This window comes from Macaca fascicularis, chromosome 8, assembly GCF_037993035.2.
Source record: "Macaca fascicularis isolate 582-1 chromosome 8, T2T-MFA8v1.1".
Taxonomy (NCBI): domain Eukaryota; kingdom Metazoa; phylum Chordata; class Mammalia; order Primates; family Cercopithecidae; genus Macaca; species Macaca fascicularis.
Window position 1 is genome coordinate 3,811,407 of NC_088382.1, and position 26,204 is coordinate 3,837,610.

Consider the following 26,204-nt stretch of genomic DNA (forward strand, 5'->3'; position numbering starts at 1 on the left):
CAATAATTTAAAAAATATCCCAAGGCTCCTGTGTGAGTTTGCGACAGTGCCCCAGAGTGCCCTGGTGCCCATTTTGGGAACTGGCAACTCAGGCATTCCTGATGCTAGTTTGAAGATGCCACTCTGAAAACCACTGTACTAATGGCTTCAAGAGACCAGAGGAAGGAGCTCTCCACCACACATTTCGTAACAGAACAGAGCCCTTATGAAAGTGCCAATGATGAATCGGTGCATCACAGACCACAATAAAGAAAACCAGGAGAGAGGCCCTTCATTTGGGAGACAGTTGTAATAATCAAAGTAGAAACACGTCGGAACTAGAGGGGACGGGAGGAAACAAGGCCTTGTAGCAAATGAGGGGTTCTGATTTATTCGAATAAAGTCCGCAAGAACAAGAACAAAGCCATGTAAATAGTTAGAGGATAAAACTTTGAGAAAAGACAAAACATAACACCCAATGGCAACTGAGGGATTATATCCTTGAAAGAAAGAGTATAATTCAAGTTGGTATGTTATAGAAATAGAAAAAGCATAAAATTGAGATCCATCATCTTGACTCCAAAGGAGATTGTACAGAGAGACAGAGAGGCAACAATGAAATGACTGCTTGCTCTGAGCACACCAGGGGGAGAAGGGAATGTAATGGAAAGTAAAAAATACTGTCCCAGGCCCGGATTGATAATTACATTTTTGACAAGAAGGTGAACAGTCTGGAAAGATAACGGTAAAGTTGAAATGGACTAAAAACTAATTTTAGAAGTTTGTTGTAATAGAATTGACTGCAAGAAAGGAAATTGCCACGGCCCCAGGGAGAAAAAGAAAAGAGGACGAGGGAGAGACAACTATGAATGCACTTTCTGAAGCGCTCTTAGTCTTTGGAAGAGGGACAGACCATCAGAAACAGGAAACATAAGTTTTGCTGCATGGGCTATTGTAAATTAGTTTTCTTTACCTTTTCAGACCATTTTCCAATAGGTAAGTCACAGATTTACATAGACTGTTTGCAAAATACACAAACGTAAATATGGCTTTCGACTGAGGACCTATCCTCTCTGTTTTAATACAATGTATCTGACAAAAACTCAGTTATTATTCCCACTTCCTAGATAATGAAACTGATGATCAGATAATTAATGAGTGAGTAGTTTCATGGTCATGCTAGAAACAAAAAGCAAAGTCAAGGACACAGCTCAGGTAGTGACAGGATAAACCACAGCTTCCTCTCCATGGGTGAACAGATTCCTCTAGCAAAGGCTTCATTCTATGTAGACAAAAGAAATGCTGTTTGTGGAATCTAGTTAGGAAAATAATCTGGTAAAATGTGAAAGGTAAATAGGAACATATGCCATTCTTGAAAATTATTTTACTTATAATGTGCAAAAATGCATAGGATGAGGTTATCTAGACTTCGGAATCCTGACGTCGATGAAATGGAACCTGTTACAAATATAAATATGCATGGGTGGTGCTCAAGTTATTATTTTTGAGTTCTGGTTGGTATCATTAGTATTTCTTTTTCCACCTTTAAGAACTTGTAAAAGAAATGAGAGCACTAATGGAGTTGAGGGAAGAAAGCAAATAATTAGCGACTTGTTAACAAAGGAGTTGAAGATGTAAAGGATAAAGAAATTGGTGAAATGTGATTTCATTTTCAGGAAGAGAGAAAATTCGTAATAAAATTAAAACACGGCGCAACATCAGTTGTTATATTTTGAGTACCTCATTACTAAAAGGATTAAGAAAACATCAAAAGCACAATCGAAGTGATCAAAGAGCCACAGGCACTGATGAAAAGATGAAAAGAACTCAATGGCAAAGAAAAATGAGGAACCAACAAGCCTCTGCATCTATCAAACACAAATTAACGGGAAATAGCAGCATACTTTTTTATGACACACTTTCAATAGAATTAAATATTTTAATGAAATAAAAATGCTTATTCATTTTAGCAGTGGAGATCAGTAACTGAGTCTCAGAAAAAGGGAATGGAATGAATAAAAGAAGAAGAAAAATGATGGCTTAGGTTTTACCCAAAGATAAACCATTTTAGGAGGTATTTTCAGATAAAGTGGAAAATGAAAAGTATCTAGGTTAAGAGCGATGCATATTGCAGAGGAGTGGGAAGTGCAGGCTGAGCAGTTTGTGTGGCTGGTGTGGGACAGGAGGCACCGGGAACCACTGTTCACAGAGGGCAACGGGAAGGGTCAGAGGTTCTGTAGGATTAGCCCCGGCACATCAGATCATTTGGCTTCTTCTAAAGCAGTGTGTGCATTCTTTGCTGCTCTGTCTCTCCTGTTGGGAAGGGCTCTGCTCCTAGTCCCTGGGGGTTTCCTTCAGCCCTGTCGCAGGGAAGGACAGGTCACTGGGAGTGGCCAGTCAGGTTGTCCATGTCCCTGGATGTGGCAGTGGATGGAGGGGGCAGGATTGAGCAGGACCACTTGGAGCCTTTTTTGGGTTGGAGATGGAGGACATCAGAGGTGTCTTTACTCTTCGTTCCTCAGGGCCATGAACTGTAAGAGCAACATAACCCCAGAGGAGCTGGGAGCTATTTTCTCTGTCATTTACAGAGACCCCACATGGGATGCAGCCTCAAGAAAAGAAAGCAGAGCTGAGAAAATGAGAGTCCTGCTGATGCCACTGGGACCTCCTAACCCTAGATACAAATGAGTCTCTTGTGTCTCATGCACAGAATTTCTGATAACAGAGATATAATCCTAAAAATAAGACAGAAGCACAAGAGAATACTTAGAATGATGCTGTCAATCCAAGTGAGGGGTCCAGGGAACCTGAATTGGGAGAGTAGATAGTGAAGACAGAACAACCAAAAAGCCTGTTAGTGTTTCCTGATGGGGCCAACTCTCAAAAGGGAGAAGAGGATTGATCTCAAGACCATCCTTGGACAAAAGATGGACACACATCTTTCTGAGACTGGTGGGAAGGAAGGAAGGAAGGAAGGAAGGAAGGAAGGAAGGAAGGAAGGAAGGAAGGAAGGAAGGAAGGAAGGAAGGAAGGAAGGAAGGAGGGAAGGAGGGAGGAAAGAAGGGAGGGGGTGAGGGATGAGGGAGGAGGAAGGAAAGGAATGAGGAAGTGAAGGAAGGGAAGGAAGGAGGAAGGGAAGGAAGGGAAGGAAGGGAGGAAGGAAGGAAGGAGCAATGAAGATGACTGTGGAGGATCAAAGAAGAGATGTTCTTGCTCTATAAAAAAGATGACTTTGGCCGGGCGCGGTGGCTCAAGCCTGTAATCCCAGCATTTTGGGAGGCCGAGGCGGGCGGATCACGAGGTCAGGAGATCGAGACCATCCTGGCTGACACGGTGAAACCCCGTCTCTACTAAAAAAAATACAAAAACTTAGCCGGGCGAGGTGGCGGGCGCCTGTCGTCCCAGCTACTCGGGAGGCTGAGGCAGGAGAATGGCGTAAACCCGGGAGGCGGAGCTTGCAGTGAGCTGAGATCCGGCCAGTGCACTCCAGCCTGGGCGACAGAGCGAGACTCCGTCTCAAAAAATAAAAATAAAAAAAAATAAATAAATAAAAATAAAAATAAAGGGTGACTTTTTCCCGGAAAACCTGGAGAGAGGCTGCTGTGGGTTTACTAGTGAAGGTTTAAAGAAAAGTGAAGGTTTGTAGGAGTTGCTGTAAGTCCATGAGTTCTAACAAAAGGACCACGTGCCATGCAAAGGTGAGAGTGTGGGGCAAAGAACGGGGCAGCATGAGTGGAGGCCCAGTGGGCATCAGCCATGACCTTCAGGGGCTGCAGCATGGAGGGTCCTCCAGACAGAGCTCACTCCGGCACACCGCAGAGGGATGCATTACAGAGAAAGGCTTTAGATGCTTCAGGCAATAGTGACTGACTTATTCTCAGTTGCATGTCTAAATGACACAGCTTCATGGATAATTGTCTCCACTCTCCACTAATTCTGGAAAACTCATGCAGGCATAATTCTATTCCAGAAGAAGTGCCTCCCTGTGTGTGAATGAGCCACCTTCCCCCAAGGGTAGAAGTAGGAAAGAAGGTGACAGCCAATCGCAATGGATGTAAACAATCATATATAAAGAGAAATCAAACACGTTTTAGTAGGAGGCAGAAGAATTTGCTTCAAAGGAAATGGGACAGGATCACATGAAAACTTGTTCCCCTGTCCTCCAATCCATGAGGTCTACACAGCACAAAGCAACATTCAAAGCACTTATAATACATTTAATCTTTGAGATGGATTCTTGAAATTCGTTGGTGGGGGAATCAGTTCTTAAAGTATTTGCATTAAAATGGCATAAACCTGAAGAATTTTAGAGGGAAGTTAAAATTAAATAGGCTCATTCTGAAAAATATCTGAGAGACTAAACACAGTTTCTTTGCTTTTAAAAATTGAATCCAAATCAGCACAAACTCAATATAATCTTGTTTTCTCTACCCCTCCGTTATGTGACAATGTGTCACGGATTGGCTTTGCCAAGTCAGAGGCAACCCGAAGCTCCCTCCATGCTTAAGGATGTCCTGGACTGGGAAAGTGAATTTTTAATTTTTTTCTTATTCTGTCTTTTCTCTGTGGTGAAGAAGAAAAGAGCAATTTTTTTTTTTTTTTAAGATGGAGTTTTTCTCTGTTGCCCAGGCTGGAATGCAATGGCGCAATCTTGGCTCACTGCAAACTCTGCCTCTTGGGTTCAAGCAATTCTCCTGCCTCAGTCTCCCAAGTAGCTGAGATTGCAGGCGCCTGCAACCATACCTGGCTAATTTTTGTATTTTTAGTAGAGACAGGGTTTCACCATGTTGGTCAGGCCTGTCTCAAACTCCTGACCTCAGGTGATCCTCCTGCCTTAGCCTCCCAAAGTGGTGGGATTACAGGCATGAGCCACCGCACCCAACCAAAAGCAACATTCATATCCATATAAATTCATGTAAGGTTTTCAGCCTCGTGTTATAAAGTTTCCAATTGTTTCAGACATTTAAACACTGGGACATTTAAGAAAAACTGTTGCTCCAGTCTTAAGACTCACACAGCTTGCTATAATCAAGCCTTCTAAAGTGGAAAAGCCAGACGGGGGACAGGGTCACCAGCTCCTCCTCATCGACACAGTCCTCAGGAGCCTCTCCTTCCCTGGTTGAGACACATACGAAATTCGGAAAATCATCTGGTTTGCTGACTGTTTCACTTTCATGTATGCGTCCTGCATGTCAGGATTTGCTCCGATGACGGATGTTAACTGTGGGTCTCTGACCCTCAGGCAGCCTCCAGCCTCTGATGAGATGGGCCTTAACCCCTCCACTGCCCACCTGACTTCATGATCTTTCTCTGTCGTGACCTAATCAGGACGTTTCAGATCTTCCTACCTAGGCACGTGGTTGTACGCAAGCCTCTCCTATTTTCTCATACAATTTAGAAAAGTTGGCGCGGTTTTGCACTTAGCATTGCTGCATCGTTTCTACTACGCCGAAACCTAGTTGTGTTCTCTCCTATCCCATCTTAGCATTGAAATTGTCCTAGTGGACGTGTTTCAGTATCAGAGGTAGCAATCACACCTCTTTCAGCTTGCTAATCATTCCAGGAATGAGCTTCCCATTAAAACGAAATATTTGGAGCTGTTGATTTCTCTTTCAGAGGTAGGAGCAAAGCCTGCAGATGACCCATCCCCATTGCCCATCATAGATGAGTCTGCTAAAGTCCAGGGGGATTCAGAACAAATTGGATGCAGAACTTGAACCCAAGCCCAGGTTTCTTGGCTAAGCTCTAGCACTGCACTGTCCTGCACCCGTTGTCTTCTACTCTTCATGCTGGAGCCCTCCTGCTGCACTGTCTCACCTTACATACCCTCATCCTGCACTTCCTCATCCCATAGCCCCTCATTTTGCACTCCTTACCCTGCATGCCTCATCCTGGACTCCTTCACCTGTACCCCTCATTCTGCACTCCTCACCTGTACCCCTCATCCTGTACCTGTCTTCCTGGATCCCTCCCTCTGGATCCTCACCTGGACCTCTCATCCTGCACTCCTCACTGCACCCATCATCCTGTGCCTCTCTTCCTGTACCCTTCACCTGGACCCCCTTATCCTGTACTCCTCACTGCACCTCTCATCCTGGACCCTTGAACCTGCTCCCCTTGCCCTGCACCCCTCATCTGTACCCCTCATCCTATACCCCCTGACCTTCAGCCCACATCACAAGTCTGAAGCAGCCTAACTTCTTCAGTTTCTCTCATTCTCAGTCTCACATGGCACAAACTTTCTTTCTGCTCACTCTCTTTCCCAAGAAAAAATCAGAAGAAACAGAGCTCCACATGCTCACATGTTAAAGCAACAGATGATCTAAAAGAAACACATAGGAGCTGGGTCATCAAAACTGCATGCCGTGCCTGGCCGTTTCTGGCTTAGAGGCAGGAGGATATACATGCGATTTAAAAAACACAGGAAGAATTTCGAGAAAAGAATAGTCCCATCTATAACTTTTAAATCAGTAATTCAAAATATGATTCATTTGTAAGTCAACACAACTCAGAAATTTTAAAAAAGATTCTTGTTGAGATGATAAAAACTCGTAAAGGAGACAGAAATACCAAAGAAAAATAATAAAGATAGCAAGAAAATTGAAAGAAACAAATTCCAATTGCAAGGAAAAAACCCTGTAAGGAAAACTGGGTCCTTGTTGTATCTGATGCAGAGATCCTGGTGGTAAAGATGTGGGAGAATGTTATCACACTCACACACTCATGACACATGAGAAGTGAGGAAGGCAGCCATGTGGCTGGAAAAAATAGGAAGCTCATTCCACTTACAGAGCCTGAAATATCATCTAGAAGTACACCTTGTTAATTTCACAAGGTCTTTCATAATTTGCAAATATCATCCTCAGAATTTTCATTCCTGCCTGAGACTAGAATACAGATTGGAGAACGCCTCCCAGGAAGTTTGCTCTAACGTGAGCCCTGCGGTGCTTAACCTCCGTGTCATTTCCACTACATCTTACCTCAGTTTACTTCGAAACGTAATCTGGGAGGATACATGTTGGGAATGGAGAGTGGAATGTAGCTGGAGCTAATGGGCCACTAAACCTGGAATTTAAAGGTCAAATTTCTGCATTAGAATTTAATGTTCTCTGGCACCACCTGCTCTCCTGGCTCATATGTACTGACATATTTAAATATTTAATAATGGCTTATCTCACATTAAGAGGAGGCTGTGCTTATAATTCATTCATGCAATATAACTCAGAACAAAATAGAAATAAGAGTCAGTGGTTCTTCTGATATTTTTCTTAAAGTTAAGACTGTCCTGAACGTCAGCATATCTTCATACAAATTCTTCAACCCCGTCAACAAAAAAGGGTGATTATTGGAAACTCAATATCCGTCTAATATATAGTTTGTTATTATTACTTGTTTGTTTTAATATCCTTTCAATAACATCCTATGTTCATCTTATTGGTCTTGCGTTAAGACAATGGAATGCTAGCTAGGCTAGCTGGTAATTCACTTGAAGAAAACAATAGCAACAATGAGCACATATAATCGATTAATTTTAGCTTCAAACAGTTAATTATTAATTACACTTGGTTTGTACATGGCTCTTAATATCTTTGGTTACTAAACAGCTCACCAAGATGAAGACATTGTGTGCCCTGCAATGGTCTGGAGAAACAGAATTGAATAAAATGGGGCTCTTTCTCAAGGACTCGAGGACACACGAAACACTCTAGGAAAACTGTTACCTTAGCTAACAAGGAGCTGCTGCAGGTAGCCACAGGGAAACACTGGAAGGCATTTCCATCCCAGTGAGCTGTCCAGGAGAGAGGCACAGCTCTCAAGCTGGGCCCTGGGGAAGGGAAAGGAAGGGAAGGGAAGGGGAGGGGAGGGGAGGGGAGGGGAGGGGAGGGGAGGGGAGGGGAGGGAAGGGAAGGGAAGGGGAGGGAAGGGAAGGGAAGGGAAGGGGTGTTTCACATCTGGAAGGGCACGAAGGACCTGCCCAGACAGAAGGGAAGTGGCATGAGCCCTGGTGTGGAGATGGATGGGCACAGGATGGCAAGCCCACAGTGTGCTACACTGTGCTACAGCACCCTGCAGCTCTTGAGAGGATGGGGTGATCTGGAAGAGGGGCAGAAATTCAGTGACTTGCTCTGTTGTGGCTGCACCACGGTGGGGGCACACAGGAGCCACAGATGCAAAAAGAAGCTGACTCATGAACCAGGGTGAGCACGGTGAGGTGAGGAGAGGCAGGCTGGTGTGTTCCTCACCCCGCTGGCTGACATGGGGCACAGGGTACAAAATACAGACGCCATAATACTACAGGAATTGCATGGAGGAGCCTTCTCACAAACCCTCCTTGCAATGCAGCACCAGTGCCACAGGAATATGCACTTTGAAGCCCACCCTGACTTGAATCTCTGTCTGTGAAGACCCCTGGGTGATCTCCATGCATGCTGCAGTCGGAGACACAGATGAGAGCAGAGGACAGCATAAGTACAGGTACATGGGAGATTTGTGCAGAAATGCATCCCTTTGCCAACAGGGGAATTCAACCAATAGCGGCAGAGCACTTGCCACTGAAGGGGAACTCCCGGACAGTCCGGGGGAGGAGGACTTGGAGAACCAGAAAGGACACCAGATAAACTTCAGGAACTGGGTCCCAAAAGGTCATCATTCAGGGACTCAAGCACTCAAGAATGAGGCTGTCAACAAATGAACAGATTTGGGTCCAGGAATCAAAGCAGCCTCAATAGCCAGAAACAGTCTGTGTTGACTCATTGGCTACTGGGCTATAATTTCTCAAACTAAGACCTAAAAAAAAAAAAAACAACTGGAGTGGGCCTAAGATTATTGATAAGGGTTAAATGGCCCATGATAATGTTATGAAAATCTGAGCAGTCCAGAAATTGGCTAAGACACTCACTCACATTTTGCACATCTCTAAGGACGCAGCTATACGCCCGCAGCTTGTGCACGGCTGCACAGGTGTGGGGCATAAAGAGGTCCTTGCACTCCCAGAGCTTCTGTCTCCTGGGAAGAGAGGCAATTAAACAATTGTTGGGATGCAGGCAGCTCAGGGTGGTATAGGATTGTGTAGGAGCGAATTACATAATCTAGGCTGTGAGGCTTATTGGGGAAAGTAATCTCTGAGTTGAGACGGAAAGATCAGCAGATGATCTACATGGTGAGTCCATAGAAGAATGATCCTTTTTGGGGAGATACGTATGCAAAGGTAAAAGAGAAGAAAAAAGGAAGATCTGAGGATCAGGAAGCTCCATGGGACCAACGGGAAGTGTATGTGGGCGGTGGTGAGAAATGAAGGTGGAATTTGGAAACCAGTTTACAGAATATTCTGTGGACCCCGGGAAGGCTGTAACCGATTTGAAACACTGGAGGGACACTCTCTATTTTCAATTTTTTTTTTTAAAAGATCATTCTGACTGGACCACTGTGTATGGGCAAAATAGAAGAGATGCGTAGCAGGGAGAAATGAAGTTTCGGCCACTACAGAGGCCGCCTGGAGGGGACACTGTGGAAGCCGTCTAAGGGTAAGAGACAGAAGATATAAAGGAGGGATGGGATGGAAGGATATTTACTAGACAGAGCTGACAGAAATTTGTGGAGAAAAAGAGAACAGGATCATCCACCACCAATGTTGCTGAGAAGAAATAAGACAAAAACAAAAATTATAAATCTGTTGTCCAAATCCTCAAAGAATATAGGGAGATTGCCTTCCCCAGCTGCTATACAACGATGCTGCACTCTGGGTAAGAACAGACAACAGGGTGATGTGAGTCCCAGGTCAGGAAGCTTGTTCTAGAAGCAAAGAGCTAAGCACCAGAAAGGCAGATACACCTACCTGTGGTCCCAAGAATAGAAGGGCTGGTTTTGTTTCAAGGGATTTGGAGGACAGTAACAATAAGTTTGTTCTTTAGCGTATTAAATTGAATGGCAGTCCTCAGGAAAGCCCGTTTAGAGGAAATTCAAATTTACAGCACATGAGTTCACATGGCAGGACAGTTTCCCTTGTACGGGGCTCACTGCAGACTCAGGTCCCACCATCGAATGCAGCCCTCATCGCCCGGTGGGACTGAGGCTGCCAGAGTGGGTTCATAGCTGCATGCCTCTCGGAGAAGTGCTCAAACAAAGGCCTCAATTTAGAGAAAAGAAGATGCAAGGGCTACTGACCCTGAGTCCCAGCATTCCTGCCACAGACTGCAGAGTCCAGAAGGCTTTTGCTGGCTAGAATGAGGGAATGTGCTCCTGAAGGCATGGCTGAGAAGCCAGCTTGGAAAGGATGCTGGGAAGGATGGGCTGCTGTCCTCTGGATGTGGTCTTCACCATAAATCCACGGCCATAATGCTGTGTCAGTCGCCAGAGGCTGGAATACATGGGGCCAGGAACCGAGGAGGGGAAGCAGTAACTGTCTCACCTCCACCCCAGGAGCTGATTGAGATCTCTGTTCCCCGATCTCTCAACTTTAGGCTCTGTGGTTCTAGAGAACCTGCTTCTCAGAGGGGAGTTGTCTCCACCACCAGGAAGAGAAAGGGCCCCATGAAACTGTAAGCTATGCCTGTGGCCCAGTGCCTTCAGGATCCTCATACCCAAGGCCTCGCCAGCAAGGAAAGGAGCCATCATCCTTGCAGGAGGACTGGCCCTAACCAGGAAAAAAAGCTGGGGCCATTGTCCCCATTGGGACAGTACAGATGAGTGGGACCATTTATCCATGGGGACTCTCTTATGTGTGATGGAACACGGACAAGTCCAACAGCCACACCTGAGCAGTGCATTGTGAGCAGAGACTGCGGCCCTGGGAGGACTCAAGTCAGCATTGCCCTGCCCCAGCAGCCACTTAGCCTAGCTGAGAGGCCAGCTAAAGGGGCAGATCCTCAGATGGGCCGGACAGGAGGGCAGCAGTGAGTGTGTACTGCACGTGTTCCTAGGAAACGAGGCCAGCCAGAATCCTGGAGAAGCTGCTTCCAGATGGAGAGGACTGAATAGTGCGAGTGCTGGGCTGTCTCCGATCCCAAGGGCACCACTTGGGTGCTCTTTTCAGAACCCAGGCCTCACCCCCAGCTGCTAGGAGCCCACACTGCATTTCTCTTCAAGAATGGCCTCAAGCAGAGTTCTGGTCCCTCCCTGGGGGCCACCCATGTCAATGGTCAATGGCACCGAGCCTGGCCCAATTGCTTCAGTTTGGAAGACTATACAGGGCCATCCCAGCTCCAGACCTCCCCGTAGTATCACTTAAGGCAAGGGTTCCCAATCCCCAGGCCAGGGACCAGTACTGGTCCATGGCCTGTTAGCAACTGGGCCACACAGCAGGTGAGTGGCAGGCAAGGATGCACTACTGCCTGAGCTCTGCCTCCCGTCAGGTCAGCAGCAACATTAGATTCTCCCAGGAGCGTGAACCCCATTGTAAACTGCACATGCGAGGAATCTAGGCTGCACGCTCTTTATGAGAATCTAATGCCTGATGATCTGTCACTGTCTCCCATCGTCCCCAGATGGGACTGTCTAGTCGCAGGAAAACAAGCTCAGGACTCCCACTGATTCTACATTATGGAGAGTTGTGTAATTATTTAATTACACATTACAATGTAATAATGGAAATAAAGTGCACAGTAAATGTAATGCACTTCAGTCACCCTGAAACCATCACCTCTCCCAGTCCGGGGAAAAACTGTTTTCCTTAAAACTGGTCCCTGGTGCCAAAAAGGCTGGGGACCTCTGATCTAAGGCACCTGCTGTGGTCTGATCATTTGTGTTCCCCTCAAATTCCTAAGTTGAAACCTAACTCCAAATTTGATGGTTTTCAGAGACAGGCCAGCCTTTAGAGGATGATGACATGATGAGGGTGGAATCCCTGTGAACAGGATTAGTGCCCTTGTGAAGGACACCCAGGCTTGTGGCCTTGCCCTGTCCACCACATGAGGACACAGTGAAAAGGTGCCATCTATGAACCAGGAAACAGCCCTCGCCAGACACCAAATCTGCCACTGTGTTGATCGTGGACTTCTCAGAACTGTGAGAGATACAATTCCAGTGTCTTTAAGCCAACTCTACCTGCATATTCTGTTATGGCAACCTGAATGAACTAACTGTGCACCTGTCGTGACTGGGCACCGTTCAACTCCTCCCTCCACCCAACCCCACTGCTTTCTATGCCTTACAGATGATTCCAAGCACACTCCCGATACCTCCGCCTACACAAGTCGCCAACTCAGACTCTACTTCCAAGAAAAAAGGTAATTTGTCATAGATTTAAGTCAAGCCCTTGAAAACAAAAACAAAAACAAAAAAACGTTATATCCACCTTAGAGATAAGGCTGTATCTGTTGTGAAAAAGGAGGTACACATTATAAACACTTTGTGATGGTCAACTGGGCATTCCCACATGACAACAAAAGGTTATTTGAAGCCACTTCCTGCAGCTTCACCTTCTCTTTAGGGTTTTAGAAGTCACTCTACTATTCTGGCAGGCACTGTCTCACCTGATTTTGAGTAGCGTATTGACTTCCTGCTCACAAGGACAGGGTCACGAGCTCACTTTCCACATGGACCAGCGAGCTGTCCTGGGTTCAGGGACCTCGCCGTGTGCCATCATTGCACTTGGACGCTTTTCAATGTGCATAATTTCTCACCTAGAGAAGACGGGCAAGACTGGGCTGGGTCATCGTGCCAGTCCAACCACGCGAGATGAGAAGCACCCTCAAGATTGCATAACATCAATGCTGCCTCAGAAGTTCCGTCTGCCAAGAATGGTAAAGATGCTGCTTTTTGAACCATCTCCTACATTCCTGTATTCAGTATAACACACGGCCTCATTTTCTCATTCATCCTAGGAGCACAGACCCTTGGCTACAGACTGAGATGCCTACACTAACTTCCACTCTCTTATTATCAATTTAGTCATCGGACATAGGAGACAATTCTGTTTCTTGTATGAAATGGTGATACTGAACTCAAATAATTTGACTGGAATAACTCTTAGTATTAGCCCGAAATAGGTCTTGATTTGACTACACAGTAGCACATCACAGGGAAGAGTTCCTTTAATTTACCCCCTGCTAGAATGTAAATAGCTATGGCAAATTACATGAAACATGATTTGTGGAGATGCAGTTCATCAACTTGTGTGATGAACTCAAACTGAATATTCTTTTCGTAACAAAAAAACGCTTCAGAGTCAACTCACTTTCCTATAAACAGAGAAGCCATACAAACGTGGGACCACTATAATAGCAAACATGTAATTGCTTGTAAAAATATCCAGGGATCAAGTTTGCTTCTTGTTAACTTTCCTCATGGATAGACGCCACAGTGGTAATGAGGGAACCCAACTTTAAGTTGAGAATAGGGATTTTTCTTTTTTTCTGTTGACTAATAATCAGCTGCTATGATATATAATATATATTTTATTTTCAAATATAAAATGAAGAAACTATGCCCTGGGCTTACATTATCTTTTCTTATATAGTATTCTGAGACTTACTCTTTGTATGGATTCTACCTATTATAAATATGATTTATAAATACATAAATAACATACACATGCCCACTGAATAAATAAATGATTTATAAGTATATAAATTTTACACAGGTAGAATCCATATATATATAGCTAACTTATATATAAATTGTGTATGTAAAATTTGTTTTAAAAATATATATTAGCTACATAGAGTTTGTTTATGAATGGTCAGTGCTGCCTTACATGGCTCTACCGTAATTTATTTACATCCTGCTTCTTAGCATTTGGGCTTTTGAACAGATTATTTTTAATTCAGTATTTTCATCTGTAAAATGGTTTTAAATAAAGCTTACCTCTCTCCCGTCACTTTCTGACACCTAATATGATCTCCTTCAAGAGCTCTCTTTGTTTTTTAAACTTTCCATTTTTTTCCCCATAATTTGCTTAGGGCACAATATCAATTCACACTCCTCTCGTTGTGTGTGTATAATTGCTACAGATGCATGCACATGCTGATATGTATGCACGGGTTTTATATTAGGGAATATGTATAAGACTTTCTGTATAACATACACATGCCCGCTGAAGTCTAGCAAGAGTGTTTGTTTCTGCGAATTGTTCTTTTGTGTTTGCTGCTGGGGCCTCGCCAGCAGGGACCCCCGTTGTTTTTCAGTCTCTGAGCTCCTCCCTGCCTGTCCTCCACTCACTGTGATTTTCAGGGGATGCACAGGAGCTGGTTTTCATTTCTCCACCCTGCTTGCTTTCTGAGAAATGCCTCTAAAAGGATCCATTAATTGAGTGGACCCTCCAGCCATCTTGAGGGGACGGAGGAGAAAGGATGGTCTCTGCAGAGTTAGAGACAGCACAAACGGAGAAATCGCAGACATGCCCAAGCCTACGAGCCCAGGATGATGGAGGCCATAGGTAGGTAGAGTGGACCCAAGGTCCTCCTGGTCCTCGGGTCCTGAGGCAGCCCCCTCGCCATTACCGTGTGTGCTTGCGGGGGTTAGTTGGGGTGCCAGGATAGCATCCTCCAGGGAGCTTTTCACAGAGACAACAGTGCCCAAGGTAGCAGAGACCATGAACATCTTAGGGTAAGAAGTATGATCCGAAGATTTGAGGACCCCCAAAATAATTTACACTACGCAAGCTATTCTTGATACCTTGTCAATGTTGGAGTAGGTAGGTCAGCAAGGGTTGACATGGGTGGCCTTCCATAATGAGTGAGGTTAAATTGATAGCTACTTTGTTTGGATGGAGTCTCAGAAATTCAAGTTGATGTTAAAATAAGATGATGTGGCATTTCTTGCATAGCAGTTTGTCTAGGGTTTGTGGTCTGAGGGACTGACTGTGACTCCAGGTATGAGAGCTCACACATTGAAAATGTCTGGGGAGACTATGAGAAAGTGTAGAGAGCTGTTGCCTCTGAGGAAGTTAACTGGCTCAGCTAGAAGCTGGAGAGAAGGGGTCCTTACAATCCATCTAAACACCCCTCAGTTGGATTTACATGTCTTACTGTGCACACTATTATTTATATAATGAACACATCATGTTTGTAGAAAAATCTCAAAATTAAAATGAAAATGCATAAAGAAATAAGAGCTAGCATTTTTTTTTAAGTTCTTACTGTATGTGTTATGAGTCTTCCATGTTTTACTCAGTTGATTTTTCAATAAAATTATGAAGCAGTTGTGATTTTTTTTTTCTAAAAAAAATCTATGACTTTTTTTTCTAATGATGAGTCTGATACACAAAGGGTTTAAACAACTTACACTAAGGTTCAGTTACTGAGCAGCAGAACCAGTATTTAGGGGAGTCCAGCTCCAGAGGCTGTGTTCCTAATTCTAGATGTTAGTGAAAATCAGGCAACATCAAAACACAGAACATTTAACTCTATGTAAATACACGCTGTATATGTTTTCTGAAAATATATATTTTTTCTTTTTTTGAGATGGAGTCTCACTCTGTCACTTAGGCTGGAGTGCAGTGGCACTATCTCAGGCCACTGCAAGCTCCACCACCCGGGTTCAGGCGATTCTTCTACCTCAGCCTCCTGTGTATCTGGGATTACAGGTGCCCACCCACCACAAACAGCTAATTTTTTATATTTTGAGGAGAGATGGGGTCTCACCATCTTGGCCAGGCTGGTGTGGAACTCCTGACCTTAAGTGATCCACCTGCCTTGGTCTCCCAAAGTGCTATGATTACAGGTGTCAGCCCCCCTGCCTGGCCTGTTTTCTGATAATATAATTTATGAACAACTATGCTTTGAGTCAAATAATATAAAATTATGTATATGCATAAAGGTCACTTTTATAAGTGATGTGCACTTTGTCTACAACTGTTAGCTTAATATAGTACTCTGAAAACACGTTTTCAGAATGTCTTCTACTATTATAATCCCTTACTTTGTTTACATTCTCAAATGTTATATTAGTTACCTGGTTTGAATGACCTTTTTACCTTTGGATTATTCTTTTGTCAAAGATAATACCTGGCATTGAATTGGCTGTCTCTCAAGGACTGATGGCCATTCACACATTTATGACATCTCACAGGTGGCTATTGAGACTGTTACCAGAGGACTAATTAGGGTGAAATGCAATTATAATTAACGCGGTGTGGTCATTTACAGTGAAATATGACACATGGAAGAATGTTTCCCTTTTAATGGGACTACTTATGTCTCTTCATAGTCAAGGATGCACAGTGTGGGCACGAGGCTCCTATTCCTGGTACCATAAACCTGATGATGTGTATCTCAATGCTGCTGAAATGAATTTACTGCAATTTGCCCTGTTGGGAAGTGTTTGGTATTTCACTGATGATTTTAGATTCCACCAAAGGCAGCAGCAAATGTAGGTCATGTGAAAACGTTATAACTCCACCATACTTTCTTGAATAACTGCACAGTCACATGAAAGTTCAATTGAAGGTCAGGTCTAAAACTCCAAATGTCAGGAGGTATTCAGCACCTGCCTCTGCATTCTAGCTTTAATCTTTGAATGGGATGTAAATATTCATTTTTTGTTGTAGTATTTCTTATTAAAAAGGGTCATGAAGTCCCCACCACACCCGTGTATCAGCAAGGAGGGACCTAATTTATGCTCTGTAGCTGAGGACACTCCTGGGTGAGTCCACTCACCACAGGACCCTTTAACATTGTGACTCTTTATCCCACACATTGAAAATGTCTGGGGAGACTATGAGAAAATGTGGAGAGCTGTTGCCTCCGAGGAAGTTAACTGACTCAGCTAGAAGCTGGAGATAAGGGGTCCTTACAATCCATCTAAACACCCCTCAGTTGGGTTTTCAGCAGTCTCTCAGTTGAGAGAGAGAGAAGCCGTGCTGTGGCGTGTTCACTCACATGGACTCATGACAATATCCCCTACCATGCTTGTCGTTTTAGGATTGGTGGATGCTTTTTTATTATCTCCTTCATTGATTTCATGGGTAATAACTTCTTGTTACGTTTTTTAGCTCCTAAAACTATCCTATGATATACACTTGGAAAATAAGAACATACTGCCTGTTTACTCAAATTCAAAAAGTAGAATACATAGAATTCCAAGAGCTCCAGATAAATATTCTCATTTTTACCTATACACATACACATCCATCAGTTCAAATATTTTAAGGAACTCAGCTACTAAGGAAGAAACCAACAGGATATTTTAAAAACTATTTCAAAGGAGAATCCAAAGATCACAAATATATGGACAATCAGAAATACTGAAATAAATTTGCTAATAGATTTAAAAGTAATCAATATCCACAGGACAATAATTAACTGCATCTCTTTCACAGGAAATTCATTTGCATTTCAATGCTTCAGAAATTGTTTGCATTGCTATCAGTTTTCTATAACTTATAAAGTTATAAACTGCTCAAAAACAATGACAGGCACAGAGCTTTCATTTCAAATATTTGAATTCAGCTCATAAAATGTATAATTGTAAGTCTTTTCAGATTCATTATATTGTCTTTTCTATATTTGCTCACATAAAAAAAGGTTTTGAGAAATACCAGACAATATGATATGGTCAAAAGATCCACACATATGCCCACGTTTCCTAGCTTACACCTAATACTTCACCTCACTCTTTCTTTTGGGATAATCAGAGTACATATCACGGCAAGCCAAGTTTTCAGAAGTTAAACATTCTCATTCACAAAAGCGAGTGTTAGCAGACTTTAAGGAAGTTCCCATCATGATTCCTATTTATCAGCATTGTTTGACTTATTGATTTTACTTATACCTAACCAATACAGAATGGTGTCTGTCCTCTGTTGGAACGCTAGCTTTAAACTCTGTTAAGAGTGTTCTCGTCCTACCTTGGTAAACAGCTTTAAACCCAGGTGAGCCAATGCTATCATCCGACTGCAGATGTAGCCACATCTGGTTGCTCATGCTCACGATGAGGTCAGGAACACTGGATCCCGTGAGCCTGCATGGAAGAGAAATGTCAAAGCCTTTATGTAAGGCAACAAGTACATCGACTTCCACCTCAAAGGAGGGTCCTGCTGCTTTAAATAGCCAAACCCTAGAAATATAGATAGCAAGACCCTCTTTCAAAGACTGTACAGCCTCTTGTCCATGATATTAATATTCAAACATCACTATCACTGGAGCTTTACAGAAATTACTCTATTCTAAGACTGCCAATGTGTATATTTTCTTTTAAAAAATCAACTTAGGGCAACCAACCATCCCATTTTCCTGGAACTGAGGGGCTTCCCCAGGTGCAGGAGTTACAGTGTTAAAACTGGGACAGTCCTGGAAAAAATCAGGGACAGTTGTTCATCTGAGGTGACTAGAGATGTGCACGGTTGCTGCAGGATTGTGCAACACCAGCCATGAAAGAGAAAGCATCTCTATCACAAGAAATTGTACGGGATCATTCACAAAAGGTTTTCATTGTCTAGTCTAGAACTAGTATGTAACTTATCACAAACTCTCCTTTTAAAATATATTATAGGTAATTGCACATTAAAAGAATTTTGAAAAGAACAACATGCATAGCTGAAATAGATTTGGTAGCATTTATTGAACACTCCCCCTGCATATTAATGTCTGGGTCACACCAAACGTGAGTTTCAATGAAGCATTCATCGTGTATTAACAAAACAGTCACATAGGAGCTGTTGTCAGCCAGTGAAAAGAAACACTGAATCCATTGACTGAACTCAACGTGCTGGCAGAAAAGCATGTTGAAACAGAAAAAGTATAAGAAAAAAATCAATTCAACCAAAACAAATATCCCTAATCAAATAGGAAGCTTGACTTTCAGCAAAGTAGTTTCAGGAATGTGAGCATATGATTTGCCCCATTAATCATATCATCTGTCTATCAATCCAACATCCTCACCTTAGGCAGCACAGAGCACTGGATTCTTCAAGGGAAGATGAACAACGGTCATTATTTGTGAAGTAACTCATGCAATGTTACACACAAAGTGAAAAGAGGAAAATATTTCTGTGAATGATTTGCAGTAACTAAATATGTATTTCTTTCTGAAGATTTGTCTTTGTTGGCAAGATTGTTCTTTTCGGTTTGCTTGTTTTGTTGGCTCATTTGTTTGAAGAGATATTTTTTCTTTCTTTCTTATTTATACATTTATTGAAGTGTAACAAGCCAAAAAGCGCACAGATCATGAATGTCTAGCTCTATGAATTTTTACACAGTGAACCACCACACAGATCAACTCTTAGAGAATTACCAACCCCTCAAAGCCTTCTTGTACCTTCTCCCAGTCACCATCCTCTCCTCCCATCTTGCCAAACTATTGGTTTTATATCTTCTTGAAAGTTTTTTTATAAATGAAATCATACTATATATAACATTTTGTTCAACCTTATGTTGGTGAAAGGTATTCATGTTATTGTTTGTAGTAGTGTTTCATTTACTTCAGTTTCTACATATAATTTACATTGTGTATAAACACAAGTAGGGGATGATTAATATTTTTAAATTCTTGAAATTTTATTAAGATAATTGTAGACACACATGCGGTAGGTAGCACAAAATAATATAAAGAGATCACATGTATTATTTACCTAGTTTCCCCCAGTGGTAACATCTTGCAAAACTATAACAACTAGGACATTGACATTGATACAGTCTACCAGCCTCCTTAAAACTTTCCCTGTTTTATTCTTTTTTTGTGTGTACATTTGTGTATGTAGCTCTGCACAAACACGTCACATATCTCGGTTCCTGAATCTACAACCATAGTCAATACAGGGCAGCTCCATTCCCTCCAAATTCTCTGGTGCTGTGCCCTTAAAATCACACTGATGCCCCTCTTGCTACACCCCCTTCACTGTCCCTAACCCCTGGCAACCACTAATCTGTCTCCCTCTCTAAATTACTCATTTAAAAAAAACATACAAATGAAATCACAGTGTTTAACAACTTGGGATTTGATTTTATTCACTTAGCTTCATTTCCAGAAGATTTATCTCAGTTTTTGTTTATACCAATAGTTTGTTCCCTTTTATTGCTGGGTCATATGTCATGTTGTGGATATACCACAGTTTGCTTAACCATCCACCTGGTTAAGGGTATTTGGGCTGATAGTAGTTTTGGCAGATGACACTCAGAGCTGCTATGAACATGTCTGTGCAGGTTTTTGTGTGAGCCTAAATCTTCATTTATCTGAGATAAAAGCCCAAAAGTGCAACAGCTGCATTGTATAATCTCGTTTAGTGTTTAAAGAGCTACCAAATTTTTCCCCAGACTGGTTGTACATTCCCACCAGCAATGTGTGAGCACTCCAGATTCTCTGTATTCTCAATAGGCATTTGCTGTTGTCAGCATTTTCTTATGCTTCTCTAATAGCTATGTGCATTTAACTAATCGGTAATGAAACATTGTCTCGTGTTTATTTGCCATTAATACATCTTCTTTAATGAGAGGTCTCTCTTTTCTTCCTTTTAAAGATTGAAAACTCTCTTGATATATTGTAGTGTAGATACCAGTCCTTGTCAGAAATTAGCAGTTTTGATTTAAATATAGTCAATTTTGGTAAGGGTTCCTCATGCAATTACAACAAATTATATTCTGTAAGTATTGGTTGCAGGGCTTTCTCTATATCAAATTTGGAATCTGGCTTAGTTCGTTCCTTCCTTCCTTCCTTCCTTCCTTCCTTCCTTCCTTCCTTCCTTCCTTCCTTCCTTCCCTCCCTCCCTCCCTACCTCCCTCCCTCCTTCTTCCTCTCCCCTTCCTCCCTTCCTTCCCTCCCTCCTTCTTCCTCTCTTTCCTTCCTTCCTTCCTTCCCTCCCTCCTTCTTCCCCTCTCTCTCCTTCCTTCCCTCCTTCCCTCCTTCTTCCTCTCTCCTTCCTTGTCTCCCTCCCTCCCTTCTTCCTCTCTCTCCTTCCTTCCTTCCTTCCCTCCCTCCTTCTTCCTCTCCCCTTCCTCCCTCCCTCCCTCCCTTCCTTCCTTCCCTCCTTCCTTCCCTACCTCCCTCCCTCCTTCTTCCTCTCCCCTTCATTCCTTTCTTCCTTCCCTCCCTCCTTCTTCCTCTCCTTGCTTCCTTCCCTCCCTCATTCCTTCTTCCTCTCCCCTTCCTCCCTTCCTTTCTTCCTTCCTCCCTTCCTTCCCTCCTTCCTTCCCTACCTCCCTCCCTCCTTCTTCCTCTCCCCTTCCTTCCTTCCTTCCCTCCCTCCTTCTTCCTCTCTCTCCTTCCTTCCTTCCCTCCCTCCTTCTTCCTCTCTCCTTCCTTCCCTCCTTCCCTCCTTCTTCCTCTCTCCTTCCTTGCCTCCCTCCCTCCCTCTTCCTCTCTCCTTCCTTCCTTCCTTCCTTCCTTCCTTCCTTCCTTCCTTCCTTCCTTCCTTCCGTCCTTCCTTCCTTCCTTCCTTCCTGCTTTCCTTCCTTCCATGATTTCTGTTACTATTCCCTAAGGTAAGTGATTATATAAAGGAAAAATATGTATCTTAAGTCCAATTCATGGTTCTGGGTAGAAGGAAGAGGAAAGAAAATGTACCATTTTAATATTATACAGTTAAAGAAGAATGTGTGCACAGCCGTTAATTTTTCCCTACATGTTAATACACACAGGGCACATGGTTCACATGGAAAATGTTTTTCCCGTCTCCCTTTGGGCTTAGAGGTGGTGTCAGCACCTTTCTGATCTGTGCTTCCCACTCCCACTCACTTCTCTCTTGTTACACCCCTTTGACTTCGAGACTTATGCCACCATGCAACATGCAACATGACTTTACTGCCGTCCATCATCGTCCTCTCCCTTCATGTAGCCCCTGGCTTATTGTCATTGCTCCCTATGGGCAGTCTGATAATTCTGGTAAAGTGACTCATGGGTCCTTGGCTCTTTAACCCAATAACTTTTCTCTCCACTCCACTGCAAGGTATGACATCGAGGTGCAAGGTATGAAATCACTGGTCATACCTTGCACCTTGCTACTCTTTATCATAATAAACTTAGGCACCTAACCCCTTTTTCTGACCACACTGCAGTATCTTTTAACTATCATATGTGTGTACTTTCTGAAATACACTTCCCAATTCTTGGGGACCTCTACTAATGATTTTGTCACTTTTTTACCCAGCCTGGACAACATGATTGTTACTCTGCTCTTCTGTCTTTCCAGCCCCTTAACTGTGTTAAAATCTACTACCAATCCGTCCCATCTCTGACAAAACCCAAACTCGAGATGGATCCAACCATCCATTCTATATCTTTCCGTACGTGTGCACAAGAAAGATGATGAAGAACTTGCTGATTTATACTGATATATATGTATGATTTCCATACTCAAACTAGTCACATAGTGCCACATTTTTTTCCTGAATTATAGTCAGTGTATTTTTCCTATTGCCATTTGTTATTGTCCTAAGTCATCACCATTTTTCTCAAGCCCATTCCCAGTCCTTATTTCTTCTGTTCTCAGTGGATAACTTCATTCATAAGTATAAGGGGAAAAACATTGAAGGCAGTCAAAACATGAAATACCTGCCTCTCAAAATCTCCTAAGTATTTTTTATTCTTTTCATGTCACCAGTCATCAGCCACTGGAAGTAACTGTTGGGGGAGTTTATTTGCCTTGTATTTCTTTGATGTTTTTTGCACCATTGTTTTCTCCCATTTCCAACCTCTCGGTTGAACACTGACTATCTCACAACCACCCCACTGAAGTAGGCTCCTAACTCTGTCTGCTGATTCTGGCATTTTACCTCCCCTAGACATTCGACTTGATTTTAACTTATTAAAAACTTAATTGTCATGTAGAAAATTATTACACATTGAAAAGACTCATACTGTCTATCCAACTACTTTAGACATACCTCTAAGTCGATATATTTAATTTCCTAAGTTCTGTACTGAACTTTGCTTTAATTTAATCTTATGTTACTTTGTTCATTTGCATGAAACAGTCAGCAAGCACACTGCCATATTCCGCACAAAGTTCATTCAATCAAATGTCAAAACAGGTTTATGGTTATTACTCATTTTGGAATTTATTTTAAGCCTGCTATGTGACAGTTATATTTATGAGAAGAACTGTAATTACAGCTTATTATAGTCATTTTAAAGCTAATTAACTTACAAAAATTACACACAGTAAAAAACACTTTTTAATTTATTTTTAAATTTTTATAAGTTATTTTATAATTATTTAAAACAAAAGAACTTTTGTTCCTCTTTCAGGTTTCCAGAACTATTTTGGCTTGCTAACACTGAGAAATGATTTCTTTAAAACAAAGAAGCAAGCAATATTGTTGCCTTTTGCAACTGCTTATCTGTTTGAAACAGGATTTTCAAAATAATAATTTCTAAATAGAAAATAAAATAGATGCTGGCTTTGATTAAATACAGTAGGTGCTCAAATAAAATCATTTTGTTCAATGTCATTTCATTATAATATTGATGAAGGAAATAGATTCCTAGCAGGGGTGGCATCTGTATGGGTGTATCAGTCTACTCTCACATGGCTGTAAATACATTATCCAAGACCGAGAGACAGGGTAATTTATAAAGAAAGGAGGTTTATGAGGCCGGGGGCGGTGGCTCAAGCCTGTAATCCCAGCACTTTGGGAGGCCGAGACGGGCGGATCACGAGGTCAGGAGATCGAGACCATCCTGGCTAACACAATGAAACCCCGTCTCTACTAAAAATACAAAAAAACTAGCCGGGCGTGGTGGCGGCGCCTGTGGTCCCAGCTACTCGGGAGGCTGAGGCCGGAGAATGGCGGGAACCCGGGGGTCGGAGCTTGTAGTGAGCCAAGATGGCGCCTCTCACTCCAGCCTGGGCGACAGAGCGAGACTCTGCCTCAAAAAAAAAAAAAAAAAAAAAGAAAGAAAGGAGGTTTAACTGACTCATAGTTCCACATGGCTGGGGAGGCCTCAGGAAACTTACAATCATGGTAGGGGGTGAAAGGGAAGCAAGGCACGTCTTACATGGCAGCAGGAGAGAGCATGTGAAGGAGGAATTGTCAAACACATACAAAACCAGCAGATCTGGTGAAAACTCCTTCACCATCATGAGAACAGCTTGGGGGAAACGGCCCCCATGATCCAATCACCTCCCACCAGGTCCCTCCCTCATACATGGGGATTATGGGGATTACAATTTGAGATGAGATTTGGGTGGGGACACAGAGCCAAACCGTATCAATGGGGTTGGCACGTTCCCCATGTCTGACTGGATTTGCTCCCAGGTTTTCTCCCACATCCCAAAGCTGTGCATGTGAGGTTTATTGGCATTAGCTAATGAGCTGGTTGGAAAAAGAATGAATGAATGAATATAAATTGTTGTCAAATAAAAATGTGTCAAGTATATGATAATCATACAAATGCAGGACAATAAACAATGCAATAGGAAAGTGCTCAGGGAGCTGTCACATATGTAAATGTTTTCGACCTCTGCTGGAGGAGGAGGTTTTCCTGACAATGTTGTCTTGGCAAAAAAAAATTTATGTATCCCTTGATGTAACCAAACTCCACCCCTACGACTGTTACTCATCCATCCACCAAAACTTAGGTAAACAGTAATCTTACTTGTGTTCATTAATCTTTCTTAAAAGTGTGTATAGCTCACATTTATTTAAATGTTTAATATTAGGAGTGTTTTGTTCTTTATGCAGAAGTTTGGTGATGCTTTTTGTGAGCAGAAATATGCTGTAAGAACTTAACTCTTGTTTATATCAATTAGCCTAAGGGGAAATTGGTTTTGTTATACAGAGTTTTACTTGAAGTCACAGTTTCCAAAGACCTATTAATGATGTTAAGTGGAAACTTACTATACTTTAACATTCATCATAACATATAGTTACATAATTAGTCTTGTTTTCTTTAACACAGCTCAATTTTTCCCCAAGTTGACTCTATAGTACATATTGTTCTGATTTAAACTTAAAAATAAAGTCATCCTAATGAAACACTAAATAATCGATCTATTTTTGATAGAGGAAAATATAATTTTATTTTGGAGAAATAAGCCATCATATTGTAGCAGCCTGCCTTTTCGCCCCCAAGCCCTGCAGTCTAAAACTCTGTCATCTCCCAGGTGTGTTCAGCTCTAGCCATATTTATTTTTCCTCATTCTCCAAAATGATGTCATTTCTCAGTTCCCAGGGCTTTGCAAACCCTGAAATCCCTGGATGGAATGTCAATTCTTCCTGCTAAGAGTCTTTGAAGACTCTGAGGATTCTCACTGGGCATTTCTTACCCTCTTAAGCCAGATTAGGACTTTTTGCCTCTAAGTCATCGTAGAATCCTTCATGCAATTCAGTTTCATAGACATCTGCTTCAACCTCCACCTTCTTTCAAATTCTGAGCTCTCTGGGTACAATTTTACGTCTCTTGACCACTTTATCCCTAGTCGCTAGTAAATAACATACACATTTTAAAAATAAATCAATCAATAAAAATATAAATTAAATCTATATTGTATTCATTATACAGTTACATGTTTAAATTTCATAGGAATATTTCCAAATAATGATTTAAATCTTAGTGGTATTTTAGGCAGCACACCAAGGGCTTAACATTTGGAGTTCTGTTACGGCTCTGTCATTAATTCACCTGTGATTTCAGCTAAATCATTTTATCTCTATTCCAGGTTCCTCATCTACGAAACAAGAGAATTGTATTAATCTACCTTGAAGGAATTCCTCAGATCTAAAATTCTATGATCTTTTGCATAGATTTCGGTGACGATACTGCTGTCTCACATTGATATGTCTGGGTGCAGTCAGTATCAATGTTGAACTGAAATCAGCAGTGGTTATGACTCTAATTTCAAGTATGTGAAGTGGTTAACCCGAAATGAAGGAAATACATTTGATTATGTATTTGTTCCTGTCTTACAATTAGGGCACTTTGTGAGTACATTTAACTCTTTGACAGTGTAACTAAACTCTTTCCAATGCAAATGTGTCATTGTTCTTGAAAGCTTAATGTCAACCATAAGATACAGTAACTTCATGACGCTTTGGTTACTTGCGATTTTACTGTGTAGACAAGAACAATCTCATCTCTGAACAAATCTTCCCTTTGGACCTTGCTAAATGGTTCAATAGTTCTATTCTAATCTACGTGAAATACATGTGTTAAGGGCTGGGTGTGGTGACTCATGCCTGTAATCCCAGCACTTTAGGAGCCTAAGGTGGGAAGACCACTTGAGTCCAGGAGTTCAACATAGCGAGGCCTTGGCTCAACCAAAAAACAAAAACAAAGCAACAGATGGATAAAACCTAAATCTGACTCTGAAATCTTTCATCAGCATAACCCAGTAAAATTCCCATGTTGTTGTG

At 42.3% G+C, this 26,204-nt stretch overlaps 1 protein-coding gene across 2 annotated transcripts in view; it reads right to left on the bottom strand.

Annotated features, from left to right (window-relative positions):
- The window catches only part of CSMD1 (CUB and Sushi multiple domains 1), a 2,045,798-nt gene that overhangs the window by 488,474 nt on the left and 1,531,120 nt on the right, over nt 1-26,204 (bottom strand). For both annotated transcript variants that reach the window (XM_005562521.5, XM_065518732.2), the window contains exon 12: nt 17,765-17,877. In XM_005562521.5, the coding sequence (XP_005562578.3) occupies nt 17,765-17,877 (113 nt within the window). The remainder of the gene's footprint in view (nt 1-17,764; nt 17,878-26,204) is intronic.